The 25,445-nt window shown below is 38.5% G+C and overlaps 1 protein-coding gene across 1 annotated transcript in view; it reads right to left on the bottom strand.

Annotated features, from left to right (window-relative positions):
- The window catches only part of LOC106054651 (uncharacterized), a 33,393-nt gene that overhangs the window by 5,656 nt on the left and 2,292 nt on the right, over nucleotides 1–25,445 (bottom strand). Inside the window, exons 2-5 of the mRNA XM_056039217.1 lie at nucleotides 19,047–19,208; nucleotides 6,573–6,645; nucleotides 5,418–5,503; nucleotides 4,199–4,306 (exon numbers count right to left, since the gene is read on the bottom strand). Of these exons, the coding sequence (XP_055895192.1) occupies nucleotides 4,199–4,306; nucleotides 5,418–5,503; nucleotides 6,573–6,645; nucleotides 19,047–19,121 (342 nt within the window). The 5' untranslated portion in view covers nucleotides 19,122–19,208. The remainder of the gene's footprint in view (nucleotides 1–4,198; nucleotides 4,307–5,417; nucleotides 5,504–6,572; nucleotides 6,646–19,046; nucleotides 19,209–25,445) is intronic.

Below are 25,445 nucleotides of genomic sequence, written 5' to 3'. Positions count from 1 at the left end.
ACTCACATATACAATGATATATTTACACATTTGCACTCACATATAATTTCAATTTCTGAAGTAATTGAACATAATAATTTTAATTATGAACTACTTTATATGCAGTCTTTGTGTGTTTATAACTTGTGGAATCTATCAAAGTAAACATTTCCACTCGATCAATAATGAATGTTTGAAAGAAAATAACTGGATAGAAAGGGGAGTAATTCGGCTTAATCTCCGTGTTGCAATATTTCTCGGATTGAACAGAGTGGTGTTTGCTTGAGCTCGCTTCCATGGTAACGGCGACAAGAGACACCTGGGTGTTTTCGCAAGGTCAGATCTCGTAGATAGTTTGCACACTCACAGACACATGAGCAGACACACGTAGGAGCGCGCGAGAGAGGTGGGTAATTACGTGCTCGTAAAATCAATAAGTATCGTGGTTGAGGAGCTGACGTTAAACTTTCAACATGTCAGTGACACTCAAGTCTGATAATACTACAAGATCTACGGGTGAAGTGACAGGGGCGGCAGCAGCATAATGGGCTAGAATAAGCAAACTATCTTGGTTCTTCTCCCACACCCACTTTCCACGAACCATTTTGTTATAACACCCCCACACACACACACACACCTTTTTACTCTCTCTACCTCCCTTGTGTTCCTACCTCTGCTTCGTGTTCTTTCCTTAGCTCGTGTTGGTCACTCTCTCGGACTTTATCTCCCAAAGTCTTTCTACCCCTCCCCCTTTTTCTCTTTCCTCTCTACATCCCTCTACTTGTTCTCTTTCCTCTCTACATCCCTGTACTTGTTCTCTTTCCTCTCTACATCCCTCTACTTGTTCTCTTTCCTCTCTACATCCCTCTACTTGTTCTCTTTCCTCTCTACATCCCTCTACTTGTTCTCTTTCCTCTCTACATCCCTCTACTTGTTCTCTTTCCTCTCTACATCCCTCTACTTGTTCTCTTTCCTCTCTACATCCCTCTACTTGTTCTCTTTCCTCTCTACATCCCTCTACTTGTTCTCTTTCCTCTCTACATCCCTCTACTTGTTCTCTTTCCTCTCTACATCCCTGTACTTGTTCTCTTTCCTCTCTACATCCCTCTACTTGTTCTCTTTCCTCTCTACATCCCTCTACTTGTTCTCTTTCCTCTCTACATCCCTCTACTTGTTCTCTTTCCTCTCTACATCCCTCTACTTGTTCTCTTTCCTCTCTACATCCCTCTACTTGTTCTCTTTCCTCTCTACATCCCTGTACTTGTTCTCTTTCCTCTCTACATCCCTCTACTTGTTCTCTTTCCTCTCTACATCCCTCTACTTGTTCTCTTTCCTCTCTACATCCCTCTACTTGTTTCTTTCCTCTCTACATCCCTCTACTTGTTCTCTTTCCTCTCTACATCCCTCTACTTGTTCTCTTTCCTCTCTACATCCCTCTACTTGTTTCTTTCCTCTCTACATCCCTCTACTTGTTCTCTTTCCGTACGCTCAAAGAGTTTTTGTTCCTCCCTCCTCTCTCCTTCTCCACTTTCTCTTTTTTTTTTCTTTCTCCTTTCCACTCTGTCTCTCTTTCTGTCTCTATTTCTCTCACTTTCTCTTTCTCCCCTCTTTCAAGTTCTCTCTCTCTCTCTCTCTCTTCCTCTCTCTCTCTCTCTCTCTCTCTCTCTCTCTCACACACACACACTCACTTTCTCTTGTACACTTTTGGTAGCCCTTGAAAATCTCTTTCAGAAAACGAAGTATGCTTCAATGGTTAACCCAGGGACCAAGACGCCGCTGTTATTCAGCCACTTTATAACCTCTTCCCTTAGTGTAGAAGAAAGAGACTCGGGTTTCCTTGGACTTGACCAATTGTTTTAGCAGAGATACTGCTCATGGGTTTGGACATTCCTATGGCCGGAAACAAAAGGTCTGGCCCCACAGATTGAAGAACTCTTTGATGTTAGAAGGTGACTAACAAGCAAGGCGGCGATCTCAAGATTCTCGCTACTGATGACTTCATCAGTCTCACAAAGAGCAGAGTTGCGAAAAACAAGGCGGACACGTGTGAGTGTGTGTGTGTGTGTGCGTGTCTGTCTTGCTCTTTGTTCTAATGCCCAATTAACAAGACATCCATCAACGAAACTGGAGAGCAATGGAGCCCCACCAAGGTCTTTATTAGTGGGGGAGGGGGGGGTGCGCACATCTTGAAGATCGATCCAACCAAACGTTTCTTTGCTCACACTCGGATACACTTGGACGAATCGATCACATGATCACGTCACGTGACAAGAGACTCGGGAGGAGACCAGAGATTAAAATTAAGAACCGTCACTTGGTGGTGACTAGGGGGCGTGGCCCATTATGTATTTCATTCAAATGGTGACGTAATCGAAAAACAATAGTTGTGACCTTTGATGTCCTTGACCTTGGACCAACAACGCTACCCTAGAAAGTAACAACCGATAAGAGAACTATCTCTAGAACATGGTGAAACGCGGAAGGACGTTGCCCTACGACTTAAATCGTTGTGCTTTTAAAAAAATGTTGCCACCGAAGGAAAGTTTGTGGGCTGCACCTCGACAGTTTTTTTGGCATGTTAAAGGGGAGGGTGGGAGGAGGTCGATGAGTCCAGATAGACCCAGATCTTTGGGGCCCACAATTTGTCTGGAGGCGGGCCTATTTTTCTTTTTGAACCTTCTTTCTTCCCCGCTCTGCCCGTGCAATCCTTTTAAAATTGTAGAAATACTAATAGTGGTAATAATAGATCTCAATGAGTGGTTCTATCCTGGAAACTAGAGCACGCAGTGTATGATGGTGTCTGGAACTTAGGCACCGGATATTTAGGAATCGGATATTTAGGCACCCGGAAATTTAGGCACCGGATAATTATGCCCATTTTGACAAGGCGGAAAATTAAGCACCGGAAAATTAGGCACTCTTTAATTTTATACCTTGTCAAAAAGTGCCTAATTATTCGGTCCCTAAATTTCCTAAATTCGTGTATGATGAAGCCGAAGAGGGTTGGTTTAGTTAGACTTGAGAAGTTGTTTTTTTTTATTAAGGCTCGTGACACGTGAGTCTGAACTTAGTATGGTCTCCAGAATACAAAAGTGTATGCCCCATTGATCTAGAGCTAGGTTTATATGACTGATGAGCAGACACACGAGACCTGGAGATAATATTGTATAGGAACTAACATTTCATGGAATCAGTTTAGAATTGGCCAGTTGTATTGCGATGGATGACGCATCACTTTAGCATTGAAATGGAACATAATGTGTTTTTACAAATCAATAATACAACGCACAAATAACTCGCCTTGATGCTTGTTGTACATGTGGAAGATGGATTTGAATATATAACTAGAAAGAGAGAGGGCAGTGAAAGAGAGAGAGAGAGGGGGGAGTGAAAGAGAAGGGGTGAAAGAGGGAGAGGGGAGTGATAGAGAGAGGGTAGTGAAAGAGGGAGTGTGGAGGGAAAGAGGGAAAGGGGAGTGAAAGAGGGAAAGGGGAGTGATAGAGAGAGGGAAGTGATAGGGGAATGATAGAGAGAGAGAGGGGAGTGAAAGAGAAGGAGTGAAAGAGGGAGAGGGGAGTGATAGAGAGAGGGAAGTCATAGGGGAATAATAGAGAGAGAGAGGGGAGTGAAAGAAAGAGGGGGAGTGAAAGAGGGAGAGGGGAGTGAAAGAGGGAAAGGGGAGTGATAGAGAGAGGGAAGTGATAGGGGAATGATAGAGAGAGAGAGGGAAGTGATAGGGGAATGATAGAGAGAGAGAGGGAAGTGATAGGGGAATGATAGAGAGAGAGAGGGGAGTGAAAGAAAGAGGGGGGGTGAAAGAGGGAGAGGGGAGTGAAAGAGAGAGAGGGGAGTGAAAGAGAGAGAGGGGAGTGAAAGAGGGAGAGGGGAGTGAAAGAGAGAGAGAGGGGAGTGAAAGAGGGAGAGGGGAGTGAAAGAGAGAGAGGGGAGTGAAAGAGGGAGAGGGGAGTGAAAGAGAGCATTACACAAACTCACACAGCACAGGCACTCTCAAAGGCAAGCTCTTATTTTACACACACACACACTCGGCGAACAAACCTTTGCTGTGTGGACAAGGGCTTAGTGTACCCCCCCCCCCCAAACGGAAGTGCAATGGCAGATAACCAATAAATGGGAGAAATGTGAGAGAGAGAAAAAAAAAGGGGGGGGGGGAGGAGGATAGAAACAACAATACCGGTTGAACAAAGAGTAGTTAACTCACATGATCCTGTTCGAGATGGACCGTTGTGACAAGAGCTATCGCCCCTGTTTCATACAGCACTGTAATGACGAGAACGTAAATCCAGGGCAGTAACAAAAACCTGCGGTCCTGTGGAAAGAGATGACATCACTGGTCAACGTTAAGTAGCACGTGGAACATCTAGCATGTCATGTCCTACACAAGGAGGACCAGTTCAAATAAATAATGCATAGCTAGAACAGAGCGATCTTTTAAGTATGCGATTTGTTGGTTATTCTAAATTACTGTACATTTAGCCCTTTATGATCGCTTTACCATATTCTATCAACTGAACAATGTCAAGGACGTTAAATTGAATTACACAGACACAGACCTATATATATTAGACCTCGACTGGAAAACGGAAACAAATTCTTATCCAATAATGATCAGAACACAGACCTATATATAGTTATGTACGTAAGTCTTTTTTTCAAGCTGTAAGGGAAGTCGCCCCGAATCTAGAAAAATCGCTCTTTTCTGTCATAGAAAAGTAATGATTTTAAGTTTTCAAAGTTTATAAATAATGCAATACCATTTTTCGGATTTTTAAATAGAATAGGTCTATTAATCACAAAACTATATATTCACGCAAATCTATAAAATAAAGCCATTTCCTGATAGTTTCCATTGAGATTATGTTTCAAAATCCTAGATTGAAATAATTCAAGTATGTTGATTTCAATCATCTTAAGTACATTGAAATAGATTGATTACCTAGATCTTTCTAGATTGTGTATCTAAAGTCTAAATATTTTGATGATAAATTCGATGACAAAACATGTAAATGTTGTTGGAACTCTTTTTGTTGATGATGTTGATGATGGTGATGATGTTTTGGTTTGTTTGTTGTTTGTTTTGTTGCTGCTGTTGTTGTTGCTGATGATTTTGTCAATGATGTTTTTTTGTTTGTTTTTGTTGTTATTGTTGTATTTTCTTTGCATGATATTTTGGTTTGTTGATATTAATGTTGATAATGTTAATTTTGGCTATGTAGGTGTTCAATGAAAATAAAAACATCCCAAGGTATTGATCACGTGGTCAATTCAATGTGTTATATATCCTTCCCTTATCCATCTCTAAGGCATTATGCTAATCAATTGTAATCTGCTTATAACCGGTGCAATGAACAGTTTAACAGGCCTGATGTCTAGCGAATTGAATCACTTAAAGCTGACATTAAATAACATCAGTGACTCACCATGTAAACACCTGGCAGCAATATCAAGGAGACGCCGATTAGGAAGGAGTACAGCACAAAGCCAACATACACAATACCTTTCAATTCTGAAATACACAGATTACACAATGAACTCAAATCTTGACCACTCTTATATCAAGAACATAGGCTCTTCAAATATTCGGACTGCGCTTGTTGTGAGTGAAATAGTTATATAACTGGAAGAATACTCCATATAAATAAAATAATAAAACTATGAATTTCCTGAAAAATAGTTGGCATATAACATAAAAAGTATACACTTCATCCAGTAATATGAAATTAACACTTGACAATAGATATTATTGATTTAAAGTTTTTAAAAAATTATTTGATCTATACGATAAAATTTGTTGATATCAAGTTCCAGATTAGTGTCAGTTGTAAAGCTTGTCAGGGTTGAGAAGTCTTGACTCGTTGAGATCAAATGTTTCTACATTTCTCATCAAAACAATGTAAAAGTAAAGGTTTCCCTTTCAGACCTTTAAGTCTATAGAAGAGATGATTTGAAGGTCAACGGTTTCTAGGGCCGACGGTTAACGACCAACTACCTTTTACTTTTTCCAACTAATGACACGACATACTAAAAAAACAAAAATTCCAAATCACAGTCTTTACTGAGGTCGAACTTGAGGCCCCTAGGTGTTGGAAGCCAAGTGCTCTACCACTCAGCCACCATTTCCCCTGTCATTTAAATAAAATTCAAGATTATTCTCTAGTTCAGTAACTCCCGAGATTTGGAATCAAACTGAACCGCTATGGTGTCATGCTAAATTCATTCAATACTTGATGATCAATACAAATTAATGATTACAGTTGACTTATTCCATTGTACGACCTTCAAATTTCCCTTCTGTAGCAAGCAAACGTCAAACACACAAACGAATGCACTCAGGACTATGGCATGAATCACTCAATCAACTGTGGGGTGAATCAAACAATCAATACGACCCGGAAATAATCTGTAATTTTGCCAAGGTCAAATCATGTGCGACAAAGTCGTGGATGATGGTACCATAGAACGAACAAATGCCGTTGATTGTCCGGGCAAATCGCTTCAACAAACACACTTAATTTTATCTACATATGTTAACCAATCAAAGATGACACATTTAGAAATCACGTGGTCATACTCACCAATAGAATCTTTGAGATCATCCAGTGCAATGTATCTTAACATGTAGAGAGCCAAACAGACAACAGATATGATCTATTGAAAAAAAAAAAGTTTTATAAAAAATCATTTAAAAAAATTTCACATAAAATAAGAATAAAAGAAACAAAAAAAATAACAAGAAGTTGTGTAGAGCAATAATATAACCAATCTTTATTCAATGTAAATATGAGTCATTATTGAAAATTACAAAAATGAAAGCATGAAAGTATTTTTAGATTCGTAAGTTATTTTAAAAAAAAATACACAAATAGCATAAAAAAGGAGAATTCTAAAAATACTGAAATACAACTTTCTTTGTCCAATCTGACATTTACTTTCGTATTAAATGTGATTTGTCGTCTGCTGATTTTATCCAGCAGACGTCTTCAAAGCCTGTTATTTTTAACAACAAAACAACAAAACAATTTCGGCACAGCCCAAGATTCAAAAAGTCATTGTTTCTCTTTGGGCTTATCGTCTGACGCTCCCAGAAATCTGACGAATCGCCCGCCAACAGAAAGGGTTAGACGAAACAGGGCAAGGCGTTGTAGACATTTTTTAAAAAAATGTGGCGAGTGTTGAGATTTCAAAAATAAACTCTACATCAACGCCAACAGTTTGTGTCTTAATGTTTATGTTTTGTTTTTTTGTTTTGTTTTGTTTTTCTATTTTTGAGACTTGTGCCACTGTTTACAACAGACGAAAATATAATTTTTTTGACGCTCAATTCGTAAAAGCGTCTACAGAAAAAAAAAAAAGTATATTAGGTTACAATGACATCTGAGTTTGTGTGTGTGTGCGCGCGAGTGCTGAACATGAAACAGGCCTGTGAAAAGACTCCACAATATGAAGCATTGAAAAAAACAGCTAGTTATTTTGTTGTTCTAATCAAATGTTGACTCTGTAGTTTAGTTATAAATGATGAACAGCGGATAGGATTAGATTTTTGAAAGATTTAAACAAACAAATGCAGTCCTAGAAAAAAAATGTTTAATGCTGTTGGTATTTTTTTTTTTTTTTTGTTTTTGCTTTTTTTTTTCAAATGCAATTTATAAAAGTTCAAAAGACCACGTTGAACAAATAATTATCAAGTAATTATTAAGAAAAAAAACTGAAGGTATCCCTTTTAGGCCTTGCGATCTATGGGGCAGATGATGTAAAAGTCCTTTATTTCTGTGGCCAACGGTTCACGATGGTGTCGTATGGCCAGCACAACGACCAACACATAATTCTTAGAGTTGTCTGGAGTCATAGCGTGATAAAAAAATCCTGAAATTCAGAAGAATCTCAGTCTTCAGTAAGATTCAAGCCTCTCGGTTCAGAGACTAAGCTCTCTAGATATAAGGTACGACGCCCACATAAACTATTTGTGCTTTTATTCTTAAGCTTTCATTCGATTCTTCGATTCTTGAATATTTTTTGTCCTTTAATTGACGTTTATGTTTCGAATTTGTCTGTTATGTTTTCAAGGGGCCTTGAAATTGGTCAACAGCACTATATAAATTATGTTTGTTTTTTAATGACATTTAGCTAACTAATACTTATTGCTTTTATTACTACAAATCAGGTTGACAGACTTATGTACAATCACTATATGTGGCCCAACAAATGTCTGGGTATGAGATGTTAATCTGCAAAACTCGTGTTTCAGTGGGTGAGCAGTCGATGGTGTGTGAGTGAATTATGTACGACATAGCGACTCCCAGGGTGACTAGGGCGCAGGCGAGGGCTCTGTGGCGTCATGGAGGACGAGAGAAGAAGAAAGCACAAATTCAATTAAGATTAAGGGCGACCGAATGGCAGGATTCAAAGGCGACATGGGGCGCGCCCTAGTCGTGGGGCTTCTGGCATTAAGTGGAGAAATATTCACTAGTTCCTGTGTGTATCTCAAAAGTAGGAATCATTATTCATGCATCTCGCGAATGTATACTGTAGACCGTCTAGATCTAGATCTACATATGCAAGTGGGGGAAGATGAAGTGAAAGAACTGCACGAGACAAGGAAATAAAGAGACAAGGAAATAAAGAGACAAGTAAATAAGAGACAAGGAAATAAAGAGACAAGGAAATAAAGAGACAAGGAAATAAAGAGACAAGGAAATAAAGAGACAAGGAAATAAAAAGACAAGGAAATAAAGAGACAAAGAAATAAAGAGACAAGGAAATAAAGAGAGTGAAGTACAACATTGGATACTTTTATTTTGTTTTACTCAATCATTCCCGTACAATGGTTAGTTGTGACATTTTCACTGGGCCTGTTCATTCTTTTCTTAAATTAGAGAGCACGCGCGCAGGCACACACACACACAAGCACATTTCAGCAACTCGCCATTAGCCCCTCAAACACCCAGCCATTATCTATTTTTCCTTTCCCCCATTATCTCCCCCATTAATCATAATTTCAACGTCGCCCCCAAACTTAACGTGTCCAAGCTTGAGCACAGCCTGGAAACTTTTTTTTATATATCTCAGTGGCAATCACTCCATAGGATCAAATTAACACTCAGATCTAAGAGCAAAAAAAAAACAACAAAAAAACAAACAATGCAGCAGGAGGTAGATTCACACATTGGATGGTGGTTGTACATTAAGCTTGGCTTGTTGGTTAATGCAACTTTCAAAAGCTTTGTAATAAATGGGAGATTAGAAAAGTGTGTAATATTGATTGTATGACTATGAGATACAATGAACAGAGATGAAGATATGAGATCGTAGTGGCGGTCATGTGGTCATGTTGAGGCAATTTAACTGATAAAACAAACGCATGACATTTCCAAAATCAGTTTCGAAACCACTGACATCTGCTTTGAAATGCAGCTAGCCAGTGACATCTGTCTTGAAATGAAGTATACCACTGTAATATGCTTTGAAATGAAGCAGGACACTGCGAACTACATTTACACGACGAAGAAGAATAGACTACAACTACAACTATCTACAACTATATCTACTGCATCTACAACTATCTACAACTATATCTACTGCATCTACAACTATCTACAACTATATCTACATCTACAACTCCAAAGAACTAAAACTTTTGTTGCTAAATTTAGTAGATCATTTCATTGTCTTTCTACGTCGGATTATTAATGATTCAGACAAGCTTTTGTGTTTGTAAATTATCGTGTTGTCTTAAGTAATATGGAATTTAAAGCATTTAATTTGCATCAGGCCCTGTTCATCAAAGTGATTATCAAGCCATTTTATTTTACTAAATTAGATGCTGTCACCACTTGTTACACAGTCATTTTGAAAGTGAGTGTGTCCTGGTCACAGATGGTCGGAACAAATTTATCCACAGCCTTCTGGTGTCTTGCTGGTATGCAATGATCATTTACTTCATAACATACAAGAAACCTTTCGCCCCCTTTCCACTTTCTTAATCGATACAGATTTCAGTCGGCATTCTTTACACAAAGCATCATGTGTTCCAACATCATGTGTTCTACCTACATCATGTGTTCTACCTACATCATGTGTTCTACCTACATCATGTGTTCTACATCATGTGTTCTACCTACATCATGTGTTCTACCTACATCATGTGTTCTACATCATGTGTTCTACATCATGTGTTCTACCTACATCATGTGTTCTACATCATGTGTTCTACTTACATCATGTGTTCTACCTACATCATGTGTTCTACCTACATCATGTGTTCTACCTACATCATGTGTTCTACATCATGTGTTCTACTTACATAATGTGTTCTACCTACATCATGTGTTCTACCTACATCATGTGTTCTACATCATGTGTTCTACTTACATCATGTGTTCTACCTACATCATGTGTTCTACCTACATCATGTGTTCTACATCATGTGTTCTACCTACATCATGTGTTCTACCTACATCATGTGTTCTGCCTACATCATGTGTTCTACCTACATCATGTGTTCTACATCATGTGTTCTACCTACATCATGTGTTCTACTTACATCATGTGTTCTACCTACATCATGTGTTCTACTTACATCATGTGTTCTACCTACATCATGTGTTCTGCCTACATCATGTGTCCCTACATCCTGTGTTCCAACTGAGCCAACAAATAATAATTCAGGAGATTATTTCAGCGGGGAAAAGAATAGGGGGGGGGGGGGGGGAGGGGATACTTGCGTCGTTAAAGGAAAATGAAAAGATTTGCAGAAATGTTGACATAGAATCCCTTGACAAGAAATGTTCAATAGAAATATCTCAAAAAGAAATGTTTACTCAAAAGATCGAACTTTAAAAAATCGAAATACTAAATGCTAATATCGACAAGACATTTTGGAATTTTGTTGGAAATGCAAAGTTGTAGAAAGTAAACAATTACTATTGATGTAGTACTATGTACGTGGGTGTCACATACATTAAAATTGGGTCCTATCTTGAAGACAATAAACAAAGCAAACGAAAAACCAAATTGTTCTTGGAAAATGTCAATGAAAGGTCCTCAAATTGTGATTCTACTGTGTGTCTGTCTACTGCATGTTCTTCTCCACCGAGGACATTACTTCTTGCTAAAATAATCATTACCAATCACTTGTTGTTGCATTTATGATATTGCACCCTAAATACTTATGCTAGCTTTTATCCACCGGCTACGACCGGTATTTTAAAACTGAGTTATTACTATTCACTGCCTTGAAATTTCGAAACATTCCAAGATTCAAATCGCCAAAAAATTGGAAATAGAAAACAATGTCCACTCCACATACCCCCATCCCCAAAGTGAAATTAAAATTTTGTCAAAAAAAAATAAATAACGTGCTTGATGTATTTTGACATTGTCGAAAGGACTTCTTGTATTACGGTGGGCCAATGATGAAGAGGAAGGGGTGGGGGGACTGTGTTCATGAACATGATGCCAACCAGGCGACGATGACAGAGTGAGCCCAACTAAAGCTTGACAGATGACTTCAATCGACCTGGTTACTCAATGTCACCATTGCTCGCTGCTGTGTGACTGTTAGGAATATCAGGTTAAACTTCGTGTCTCAAGAGAAGGAAACTAACAGTTCGATATCTGAGTCTCTCTTGCTCTCGTGACTATCAATTCCTTTGATTTCCTCTGTCTGTCTCTATCTAGCTCTCTCTTAGATCTGCGGGAACTCTCATATATATGGAAAAAAGAAAGATAGAAATTCAGGGAGAAATCCAACTTCCCTGAAAATTATGAGGAACTGTGAATGCGACATCATTTAAAACTTTGTTCACAACTCAATCGTTCCATTGTGTTGTATCTTGTAATAAACTCTTGTCGACATGAAAATATGTGCATATGCAATGAATGTATGCAAAATCTTTCTGTAAAGATGAAGGACTGTCCAGCTAGGGAAAAAACTTGCGAGTCCTGGAGCAATCATAAAATATTTGCTTTCTATCCCGCTGGTAATTACTTTTTGAATGACCTATTGTCAGGGGATTGACCTTTCAACCTTTTCTTCTCCCCCTCCCACATCCACACATTTTTCTGGTTTTGTTAGGGCCAAGTCATTTATGTCCCTTTAGTGAGTCACTGGACCGTGACTGTGTCGTATTCCCCAAAGTTGTGGTATTTGTCAACTTGCTATGGGTCAACATTGGAGCTGGCCTCTCGTATGCTGTATCTCATCAAATGGGCACAAAGTCCTTGATCACCTCGGGGGTTCAGTTGTTACTGAGATTTATTTGACCTAGGGCCTTAATAGAAAGACTCATCTATAATCCAACATTGAACATGACAAGAAAGAAAAAAAAAAGGGGGGGGGGAGAGATGGGCGATGTTTGACAATAGCATGGATAAATACTTTAAATACAATATCGTTTTCTAGTAGTAGCTGTACGTGTGGGAAGGGGGTGAGAATGGTCGATGGGTTCTCTCTCTCTCTCTTTCCCATCAGTATAATAATTCTATACAGTTGTATACATCCATTAACATTGTAATATTCGTATTTTATTTTTTATTTGACTTTACTCGGACTTCGGACGTTTCACTAATTCATCACTGATCAAGAGTATTGGCCAAAGTTCACCCATCTTAAAAAGTTCCTCTTTAAGACCTTGTGGTCTAAAGGGCAGATGATGTAAAGGTAGTCTGTTTCTGTGGTCTACGGTTAACGAGGGTGTCATGTAGCCAGCACAACGACCAACCGCCTTTACTTTTACCCAACTAATGTCAGGTACCCATTAGAGCTGCGTGGACTAAGAGGCACCCAAAGATGTATAATTTATAGAACAATCATTTTTTGAATAATTATTTAAAGAATTAGATGATTTACAGAAATGGGAACCGAAATGGGGAATATCCAATTATCCAGAAAAATAAAAATTAATTTTAAAAAAATATAGAGAAAAAAATTAGAAGTCTCTAGATCTACTCTCTACTCTACCAGTGAAACCAATGACTTAACAAAGTGCATGTCTCATTACTATTAACGACAAGACACAGACTCGCTGAGCTCTTGGTGAGTAGTTTGCTAGGGACGTTAGTAAAGATAAGATTATATTTTAAACCAGAGATTATATTGTAAAACTGAACAGTTACTATTTCTACTTCATTATTAGCTCCTTTTTTTTTAAGACATTGACATTTCGACATGATGTATTTAACATTGTAAGCCGAGTGTTTGTTTTGTCTATAGGACAACATGTATATGCACGTATGTTGCTAAAGAAATATATATTTATATACACAGTAATATGACTTGAATCAATAATACACATCAGAAGGTGTGTCCCTAGGCTACACACCTGACCCTTCATACACCCCTTCCTATTAGTTTCACCAACACTTGGCTCAAAACGTTGACCGTCCAGGAATGCGGACTTAGTCAAAAGAGGCTAGAGAAGACGGGAGGGCACACAGGAGACTGGGAGAGGGGGGCACAGAGAAGCTATTAAAATGAGGGGGGGGGGCGTTTACAAGTAAAACATTTCTTTGAACAAAATCAGAGGTGGAAGTGAAAAAGAAGGGAGGGGGTCTATCTTGGGCGTGTCTAAGCCTTTGAAGTCTTTCTACGCATTTACCAAGAAGCTAACCAGAGATTGGCGGTATACTAACTCGTTTACTCGGCAAGTATTTTTAAAACACTCGAAACATCGCACACAAATACAGCGAAACAAAAAAAAAAAGAGTTCTTTCAGGCATATACACAAACCGTGTGGACAGTTAGATGCAGAAGTCTACTGGAAACAAAACAAATAATAATAAAAACCGAAAGAGTCCAGTTGTCTATGACCTATGAACTATGTGACAAGTTGAAATGTGGAGTTCCCCAAACTAACGGTCAAAATTGTCACATTATTGTACACATCCATCGAGCCGTGTGCCGAGTGACACTGATAGGTTCTTCCACCGTTTGTCACAGAGTAAATAACACTTTGTCAATAGCACGAAGAATGAGGACTTAAGGGACACGGGCTGCTGTACGATTTCATGTACATTGTAGAATTGTGGCGTCTCTTTTATTGGGCATTTATTTCACACACTTTAAAATATTCTGGACTAGAAAGTATTACAAAAAAAGTATTTTATAGACAACAATTGTAGTTATTATAATAGGAAGAAATTCGTGAGTATCAAAAGTTACCAACCAATTAAAACTATGTGAAGTTAAATTGTTTTTAAATCCTAGATTTTGGTCAAAAATAAAGATTTCAACAAAAAAAGTTATATTATTTTTTTGTTTGTTTTGTTTTTTGTTTTATCTTTTTGTATTCTTTAAGCAGACGTCTGCCATACAGACAAATTTGGGGTTATTAATATTACACAAAAGAAAACAATGTTTATTTGTAAAAGAAAAAATTCGTTAATAGATTTTCCACATTGCTATTGTTAACCTTGCTCCCTCGAGTTGAAAAGTTTACATTTAGCCTTTAAGTCTATAGTACTGATCAATATCATGCATATATTAATTGATACAATTGATCATTTTGTAATGTCTGATTTGTATTCTATATTTAAATATTTTCCTTATTGCTGCTATTGAGAAATGCGTAACAAAAAAAAAAAACTCCCAAGATGCCAAGAAAACGAATGAAAAGTGTCACATTGTCTAGCAAACTCTGACAGCTAACCGCCAATAAAGAAAGCATTTGGAGCTCCGTTCAGCAATGATCAATGGAATCCCTGGCCATGGTGTCCCGCTTTCTCTTCTTAGACCCCGCCTTATTCATCCGAGATTTGTTAAGGTACCTGGCAGATTTATGCTGTCATTATAATAATTGTCTGCCCCTGTCGAATGTCGTTCTTCGTCATCCAGTCCTAGTCCCTGGGACTTTAATAATTACTTACCACCCGAGCGTGTAATGTAACAATAGAGATGGGGTGCTTATGGACACGGGGAGAGAGAGAGCGTAGAGATGCGAGTTGAACTGAAAGTATAGAATAAAGGTTTGCTGTTCTCTTTTCAAGTGTTGTTTTTTTTTTTTTGGTTAAGTTACTTTGTCCTCCAACCGTCACTGTCTTTGTCTCAGCCACAACATGGTAGAGGTAGCCTAAGGCTAAAAAATAACAATAACCTTGACAAACTAAATGTATTTGTTGAAATCTATGAGCATGGATATCTAAGTAAAGTGATGTTTCAGACCTATAGGGCAGATGATGTTATGGTCAGGTTTTTTTTTGGCCAACTGTTAACGAGCAGGGTGTCATGTGGCCAGCACAACTACCTTTCTTTCCCCAACTAATGTCAGGTACCCATTAGAGTTGGGGGGGGGGGGGGACTCAAGGGCGCCCTCAAATTCCCAAATTTCAAAATCCGTCTCATCGAGCTTCGAACCCATGACCCCAGGTTCGAAACCAAGCACTTAATCACTCAGCCACCACACCTCCGGATATTTAAGTAATGTTGTGATGTATTATAAGAATTGTGTTTATGTATCAAGAACAAGAAAAAAAAAGTTTTCCGTACTAAAATTTTAAATATTTTTGAACCCAAATCTTACGTTACAAACTACCGCCATGCTTTAAGACTCAGATATTTTCTCTAGTAATAAAGACTTTATGGCGGATACCTACAAATTGCCTACTTTTGTTTTTATATACCTGCATGAAGAATGTTAGCCTAACAAGTGCTGGTGTGTGATGTAGTTTCAAAGTACTCGATACTTTGTTGCGCTGCAAAATCATAAGTCTTGAAAACTCCTTTGTGTGAATTACAAAGTAATATTCATTCTATGGAAGCAGTGGTGGGGCGCTCTAAGACAGTGTCACGATGAATACATGGAACGAAATGAGCAACTTACTGGCGGTAATAAGGCAGACTTGATACGAAGATCAACTGCTACTCTTGAGATATTGAGTTGGTAATAGCAATTTTTCGAATGCGTGTCCTTGACATTGCTTATTTTATTTTTCTTTAGGTTCCATTATATCGCCACCACATTTCACCATATCCCCTTCTCGTGTTCTATGTGTCTGTATCTTGTTGTTGCTCAAAGTATGTACGCAGTTGATTCACAGTGGATTTCAAATCCAAAATGGAAACTAAAAGCAGATAACTGTCTTTGACGGTGATAATCCATAATGGTAAATACGTCTTCTCTTGAGATAAACTAAACAGTGCTAGTAAAGTAAATGCTAATAATCTTTAACCATTGCTTTTGCCTGGTAGAGTGATGCAAATGTAGTCTTCGAATACAAAAAAGAAACCTAATAAACTACTCAGAAAGACACAAAGATAAAGGCACATTCCTCGTTCCATATGCTAGGACACATTTGTACAAATGCTCATTCTTCCCTAATGCTATTAGAGCAGTAAATGGGTTGCCTGAGCTAGCCAAGAAAACCAATGACTGGGCTGAATTTTAGTCGTTGGTTAACATGCATGACTAGATGGATGACGCGAAGAACGTAATCATCTTTTTTTTAAAGTGAAGTAACGTCTGGATTTTATAAGATAAGATAAGATTTTTTTTTTAATAGAAGCGATAACAAAATGCTCGTGGTTTCATTATGTAAGGCGAAGAAGAGCTCCTCAAAGTGGCATTAAGAAGGATGAGCATAATTAAACATATTTCTGTTTCATGTTCCGTCCTTCACCTTAAACTACGAAAAGAAATAGATTTGAGTTCGTAAACTGGCTTTATTGGATGAAACGAGATACTGGTAGTATAATATAGTACTTCAGCATAACCCTTTCCACGCGGGCGCATGCGTGACATGTCCGCTCTACCAATCACCTACTCTGGCAGAGAAATAAAAATCCATCAAGAACATGAACACGCAGTTAGGAATGTCAACTTTGACCCCTGCCAGTCCGCCCGAGAGGGTCACATTTTGAAACCTCCTATTGCACGGCCATAAACGTGACCCGAGAAGTGCAACCGCCTCTAACCCTAACCTTCTCTTTAAAAAATTCCTCCCCCATCTTAGCTACCTCTACTCAGTTTGTGACCAAAAAGAGAGAAAAGAAAAAAAAAACGAGAGTAAGGGAAGTAACCGTGGGAAGGTTTCATAAAAAAAAAGAAGCTTTCAGATTAGGCCGGGTATGTTTGCTAGTCCAAAGACCCGCCGCGTCATCTCGAGTGACCGTGACAGCAGCTCAAAAGAGAGTTATTCTGGGCTGTCCAAGACTCGAGGTACTGGTGAGAGTGGGGGGGGACGCCGGTCACTGGCTAGTTACTGTCCCTGCCACTCAGACTGCCATAAACATCTCCAATGGCTATTATCCGCGCGGCAAGTGGACACTCTTGACAAGTCGGCAATATCTCTTAATTCCTGACACTCAATTTAACATGGTAATGCACATTTCTTTTTGGGACCAAATGTGACGCCCTAACAAGAGGAATACATTTTTAAAACAGCGTTTCAACCTTTTGTTCAGGAAACACACAGAGAGAGTAGACAGGAAGGTTTGTGGAAGTGTGAATACCAGAGTTCCAAACTATTTATTCCACAAGCAATGGCGATAGTTAAAAACTATATATGTGAAAAAAAACAAAAACAAAATAAAACAATAGCTCAGACGAAACAAAATATCTAATTTTATATTTGTTGTGTATCATGCACGCTATAAGGATATATGGGTCAGTGCTCATCTGCATATTCTGAACGTATTGGTATAACAAGATGTTATGTTAGCCGATTTTAATTATAAGATTTACCATTTTAAACATGTAAGCAGCCAACTTTGAGTAAATCATCCTTTTTCTTCGTCAAATATTTCCCTTTAAAAAATTTGGATTCAATATGTTTCGTAGTTGCTAAAAGTCAAACATGCCCGTAATTGGAATCAAGGAAACTTCATGATTTTAGAAACCAACAAAGTCTCGTTCATTCCAGACTTTCTCCCAGTGTATTCCCATTGATTGCCTGTAAAACATCTCACTCTTATAGCTCAGATTATACCCATTGAGTAAAAACATAAAGACCTTTATCACAGTATATACTTATATACTCACTTCTAAATCACACTTTTTACTCACTGATTTCCAGAATCAGATATCGATTTAGGTAAAAATGTCGAGGTGGATAAAAAAATATAATGAAGCGGGATGGGAAGGGGGTGCAAAAACGATACCATCAAGATTGGCGGTATGGCTTCCTTAAACTATCAGAGAATGTACTTGTGGAATGAAAGATCATCTGAAATCGATTTCGTCATTAGCGTCATTACTTTTTCCCACTGAAACCGAGCTGTTGAAAAATAACATTTCAACCCATACCCCCCACCCCTAAATTTAAAAAAAATGGATTCAATAAGAAGACTTCTAACATAAAAATGTAAATAGTTAGAAAAGAAGTCAATTATAGTAAATTAATTAAGCGAATGTCCATAAAATATAATTCAGAGGTTGCTAACATTTAAAAACAAATATATAGATCTCAATGACCGCTCTATGGTATTACAGTATATGTCCATAAATGTGACATGAGCGGTCAACGATACATTTAGAACCAACGCTTTGATGTTTCAGACAGAAATTTTCTGTCCTTCAGCCCCATCCCAGCAAACTTGCTAAATTAAGTCACGTGCATGTTTCTCCTTAAGCTGATAGTCAGAGTTTATACTAATATGTAATTGAACATACATGTAGTTATTTAAATTCTATCAAAATGTAAGCGGCTTTTCAAAGCGAAATTTGGATTCCACAAGTATCTTCCCAGTTCATAAGAAACAAGATTGTGCTCAAAGTAACAATGTCGACTAGTTATTGAAATAAAGACGCCATTTTTTTACTTTGTGATAAATAGATAAACACATCACAAATAGCTTTAACATTAGATACAGGAATGGTAGTCTAGAAGTTAATGTTTATCTATCCAAATAAAAAAAGCACATAGATGCCCGTGTTACATTCTATTGGTGCCTATATGTCTTGTGATCGTTATTTCCCCAAACACACAACCAAATAATTAACTTAACTTCTCGTAGAACAAACTTAGACTTATCACTAAGCAGTGAAAGGAAACGTATAACACTTGGGCCTAGAAAGCAGCTAGAAGGTATAGTGTACATAACCAATACGTTAACTCACCAGAGTGTAATAGCCACAGACAGCAGTGCCTGTCCTTGTGTTTGACCAACACAGAAATGAGTTGATGATAGCCATGGTCAGCGATCCAAGTTAGATCCCAATAGACAACTGAGAAACTCCTGTAACAACCAGGCTTGGAAGCAATTGTATTACGTCCAGTGTCTGTGGATGTAAAAGTTCATAGCTAAGCGTTTCAATATATGAAATATTAATAAGTAATTTCAGAGTATACGAATAAATGTGAGAACTTAAATGTCAAATACTATCCAGAGCGTAGGAAATCTATGCATAGAAACAAACACTTTATTATGAACAGTAAAGTGTTCCTATTTTAACCAGCCAATGAGAGACGCTCTTTCTGTCATGAATGATTAGTTTTATCATTATTGGATTTCGCTTGTATTGTGTTAATTCAACAAAACTATATGGAGAACTGCCTAATCTGAAAACCACTACGCAGTTCATTTCAGATAGTGGAATAGTTATCTGAACCCTCCAACTTGATAATACAAACTAGTTTTACACCGATGTATCCCTATAACTTATCCATTCTTACTTTAATCTGGTGACCCTAAGAGGCATTATTTTCAAAAGTAGAGTTTGAAGTAGCGTGTGTCAAGTATGAGGATGACCCTTCACAGCAAAAATCTACCCCACCACATAAATGATGACTTACAAAAGCCATCTCCGTTGAAATGAGAATGCTATTGTCTATCCAAATCAGTCGAGTCACTGTTTCCTGTGTCGTAGTCGTTTAGTTACTCGATCTACAGGGAAAACTACAACAATGGAATGGAGGGGGGAGGCAGTCCATTTCAAAACTTGCCAACTCCAAGCTTTTCAGCCCACTCCTTAGTCTCTTCTCTCATGCACAGACTCGTGTGGGTTCACTTCTCCATTGTCTGGCTCTTTCAACGTCATCAACCTCTTTTTTTTTTCCCTCACGGAGAAATAATTGAAAGTGTTAAATAGCAAGCAAAGTTTGATGACGTCATATCTTATATAATACAGACGTTACTTCAAAAAAGATCATTTGCCAACAATGACGTATTGTTTATGCCACACTTTATAAAGGTCTAGTAATAAATTTTAAAAAGAGAGAGAGAAAGAGATCGAAAAGTCGTGTTTTAATGTAACACATTATTTAATAAAGTTTAGGGTTAACAGACAAGAATCACTAACTACTGAAATCGTACAATTTTGTAGCATCTGTAATTGAATAGAACAGTATAGATCTGAACGAGACGAAACGTAGAGACACGATTTTTGACTTTAGAGACTTTAGAGGAGACCAAGCTAACGCTTCGATTAAACTATTCCTTACACCACACATACACACAAAACAGAACTCAAAAGACGGGTTGGGGGGGGGGTTGTTAATCTAAGTCCGGAAGTCTTGTGCCGGCACTTGATCAGATCGTACACACAGAGAAGTGACCATGGTCCAGTAAAGGAAAACGCGTGCAATGTCCATCGGGGCTTAAAACCCTTTTCAACGAAACCGAATCTTCTAAGCCTGCTAAGAAGGGGCTAGTGAGATTCATCACTGTAGAGCTAGACGCAAGGTCCTGGTCATGTTACGTGTGGACCAGCTGGACAAATACAAATTTGCCCTGTGATTCAAGAGAAAGGGGAGGGGTGTTTATAAGTGGACTTAAAACTTGGCAGGGACGGGGGGGGGGGTGATCAATGATGTTGGGTACGTGGGTACTGTCATGAAAATTTAGACTCAAGTGATTTTAATGTAACTTTGTTGCCAGCATTAGTTTTGTTAATTTCAAGTTATCTCTCTCTCTCTAGACAAAGAAAACGTTCTTTAGTCAGGCCAAACGTGAATACAACACGAAACATTGGATGAATGAACAAATTAAAAAAAAAAAAAAACAGCGCAGTAATTTTAGTCGGGAACGTTAATCAACCTTAGAATTTCATAATCATTTCAGTTAAATAACCCAGTAAAAAAATGGAAGACTGCTGCCTTCGGGGTTCAACGCCATCTAAGTCCTTGGTCTTCTATCCTCGGAGAAACGAATGAAAACATAATCCCAATCCTAAATGCTATCCATCTGTTTGTGGCCTTCCCTTCATAAAGCACAAAGCTAATTGAATGAAAGGGGTTGTCGTTAACTACCAGCTCGTGGTGCGGCTACACTCTCGACGATCTTCACTTCACTGTAAACGCCATCACACATCTATATTAGTAGATATGAGCAAAGATCTAGATCTATAACCCTAAATGTCTTGTCTTTTAAACAAAGATTGGAGGGGTTGCAGATTTATCTCTTGGTCATAATGCCTAATTATCTTGACGAACCAAAAAAAAAAATGACCTTATGAAAATGACAACACATCAGCAAACTGAAAACAAGTTCATATCTAGAAAAGACTGACCAAACGTGTGTGTGTGTGCTATTGAAGAGTCAAAAAAAAAATTCTGGTTATGTATTATGGTGCGTTAAAGATATTGTATAGCCGCTGGACATATACTGGCCACACATCCACTGCTTCCTGTGTGCTAGGCTAGGGAGATAACAATGTGCATACATTACTATTTCTCACCTCCTATGCTGCTACACGGGTGTCCTGAAATGTGTAAAGCCGCGTCTCATAGAGCTTACACATTTGGCTGCTGTTTCCAGTTTATCATGGAAATATTGCTAGATCTTCCCTCCATGTTCTATACCAAAACATTTATCAATTCATTTTTTTTAACCCAATTCTTTTCAAATGGATCGAATTAAATTTAGTATTATATATTTAGTATTAATAATACATTTCATTAAACTGTGTAGGGAATAGTAAGTAGCTATCACAACATCTTTTATCATTCTTGGTTAAAACATTTATATGGTTTCTATGTATTTGTTTATAGTATAAATCCAGTACTAAACAGTCGTTCTTGTTTAGAGATTGCTTGCTGATATTTTGTCTTTCCCGCTCCAATTTAACTTGAAAGAGTTAAGTGTTCAAACACAATGAAATGAAGCCGATTGTTAAAGTACACATATTGGTCACTTTTGTTTGCTTTTTGTTTTCAAACACCCGAGTTAAGGTTTCATGTGTTTATGTAAGCGCAAAGGCAACGCTAATGACTTCGCGCCAAGAAATAATTCCATCATTGACGACATCCTTTCAAATCCTTGAACCTGTCACCTTCAAGTTTCATTCAACGCTCTTCTCGAGCTGTCCAAACAATGCCCTCTGTGTCACGTGGGTAGCCCTCCATTTTTCTCACCTTCAACTTGAAGCAAGTGGACAACATCAACAAATTCAAAGGCCCTATGAAGTCCAGAGGGTCGAAGAAACATTTACGCAATTGCCAGAAGCAAACATCTTTCCGGAAGTGCATCCGCCATTTTGTAATCCTCAGGCCATACAGATTAAAAGATGCACACACTTGAACTAATGCAACACACACACATACAGAGAGCGAAGAGAGTGAGTTTGAAATTTAAGGGAAAAAATGTTGAGCGGATATGACTTCATTTTGTACTTCCGAGGCCAGGCCATTGCGTTGCTTCAAGGACAAGGTTACTATGCTACACCAACTGACCCAGAGGCTAATACTTCTTATTACTTCCCAATAGTGCTTGCACCAAATGACTAGTGACACAATAATTGTTTAGCTCGTGACACAATAATCGTGAAGGTAGTCTACTGGACTCAATGACAGGATAATGGATATTAATGTTTTAAATAGCAGTAAAAGAAAATAAAGGGAAAACTAAGAGTGTGGGTAATTAATATATTCAAATAGTTGTGCCCAGTAATGTCCAGTCTGTTTCGGCCTGCCAGTAGATAGAAATTTCAGACACGGGCATAATATGGCCTGCGGACCATAGTTTGCACGTCACTAATAGCTCAATGACACTCCATGTTGATAGTGTAATGAGAAGCTTAGAAGTCGTAATAATATAGATCCAAGTAGAGCCTGTACTTGTTAGTAATAAGAAAGTAGTGGCTAGTTCTTTTAACGATGTGTGTCATGTGGTCAGCACAACGACCAACCGCTTTTACTTGTTTAATGTCATGGGGACTCGGTCTACTGTCACCTTTTCGTGTTAACCCTTACAGTCTCACGCTCAGACATTAACATCTGTCATTCTTACCGCAGTCACACACCAGATCTACTTGGACACTTAATACGTCATGTTGTCAAAACAGTTCGAGTTTGTTCTCCCGAGCTCAGGTTGAAGCCAACAAAATAATGGAGCATTTATAACGTTTTGTTGCAGTCGATGTATGAGAATACACCTCAAAGAGGAGAGATACGGGGGGGGGGCACATTGAGAGGACAGGAAACACGATGGAGTACACTTATTCTTTTGTTAGGCCATGCCCTGTACACCTGCACCCTGACTTCACAAACCTTCTTATAAGCTCAGATCCCTCCCCTTGACACGCATTAAAATGTACAGGTGTCGCCTAGTTTATTCATTGCCTTTGCTAAAAGCTAGATCTAGGTCAAAGCAGGTAGCAAGAGTTTTTTGAAACAACCGAATAGTTAGATGGTTATGAAAGAGGAGATGTGACAAGGGAAGAGAGAGAGAGAGAGAAGAGAGAGAGAGAAGGAGAGATTTATATGCAAGGGAACGGCGCTAAAGCATGTTAACAAGTGAGATACTAATCAATAATATTTTATTGGCTACATGTGATTATTGTTATACTCAATATGTAAAAGTCTTTAGTTTTTTACATAAAATATTTAATCTCTAGTTTATTCTGTACTATTAGATCGAACGCACCCAATTTATTTAAAACTAAACGTAATGTCTACCAATTCACTTTGGTCAAAATGATGGACATTTGTAGTGATTTTATTATTTGTATTTAAGGCCGAAGATAGGGGAGAGGGGCTAAATTTAGATTACAGACACACGAAACAATGTAAATGAAATAACCAAACGAAATTGAAAACAGTGATTGGAGATTGAACGGAATTACCGACATGCCAACTGTCCAATCGTATGATTAAAGCTAATTCACGTGGCTGAGAGGCCACAACAGCTTGGCTACGGCTCAGCCACCCAACAAGAGAGCTCGAGTTCGAACCCTGACTCGAGCTTAGTCCCCTCCTCCCACTGGTCCATAAAAGAGATTCCGTAGCCAGTGCTGTTATTTATAAACTATTAGGTGCCGGTACTCAGTGATGGATTGCCTAACTTGTAACTAAGAAATTAACAATAAACGTTAAAAAACAAGAAAAGTAATAGGTTTCCCCCATTGAAAAAGGTGCCGGTACGTCGTACCGCTGCGTATCGTCACAAAAAGCACTGTCCATAGCGCACTGAGCATGCTAAAAGTATGAAAGATACGCTATATGAAAGCATTTTTTAAAAAGCCTGAATACATCTTGGGTTCAAGTAAACTTTTGGCACTATCATGCAGACGTCATGAACAGAGCTTGGGTGAGACAAAGGATACCAAACTAAACTATTCACGGACATATAGAAGACTGCTAACTGCTAGAGTTCTAGGAGACCCAGCGAGATAGTGTCAATAAATAGCTGACCTGTTGACAACGTAACAGTTAGGACCCCATGCACATGTTTAGCCCTGTGTTCAGCTTATTTACCTAGCGGATCGCTGTGTGTACAAAGGGAGGGTGGGTCATCCTAACCGACCTGGCGTCAGGTAAGTCAAAAGGACAACGAAAGTCCCAATAGGCATCATCCAAACATTAAATGGACAGTCAATGGCCACTTGGTCAGACGAGTGTATTTTTTTTTTCTATTTTGTGACAGGTCGCCCTTCTGTGACCGTTTCAGACTTAAATGTTAATTGACCAACTGATGAAGTAGCCTGGGTGGTCACTAATCCAGCATTTCCTTCCTTCACACAACAATGCTTAATTATACCAGAAGTAACCCCCCGGGAAAAACAAAACAAAGGTGAAGCCTGGGAGGTCGGGACTCAAACATCTACGTATAGGACTTAAACGTGAACCTGTCTGACTGGCCTGTGGGAATGGCGTGTCTTGGCGTTGAGACACCTTTAATTAGCGCGTGTTCTGGGGGGGGGGGGCAAGGTGTGACGATCGGATGCAATAAGCTCTTTTGCTGTTAGTGTATGGAGGTCGTCGTCTAATTATCGTTCTATTGATTGATATGCGGCAAATAATACCCAGAGATAAGAATGGCGGTGTGCGTGTGTGTGCCTCGTGTTTTCAAGGCAATCACAGAAAGGCCAAAAATAAAAACGCAAGTCTAGTTAGGGAAACAAAACAAATCCCAGTGGCAAGGGATTTGGGGGCCCAGGGGGCTTAGCCTTTTTAGGGGACCCTACATTTTGACATTTATCATGACATGAGATAATGTACTTAATAAATATACAAGTCTAGTGTGTGGCATGCATGTAACATGATCACTAATTTACATAACAACATGGATAGCAAGATAA

Source organism: Biomphalaria glabrata, chromosome 8, assembly GCF_947242115.1.
Source record: "Biomphalaria glabrata chromosome 8, xgBioGlab47.1, whole genome shotgun sequence".
Lineage (NCBI taxonomy): Eukaryota > Metazoa > Mollusca > Gastropoda > Planorbidae > Biomphalaria > Biomphalaria glabrata.
Note: the sequence above shows the minus strand (reverse complement) of the source record. Positions and strands in the feature narration are given on the sequence as shown.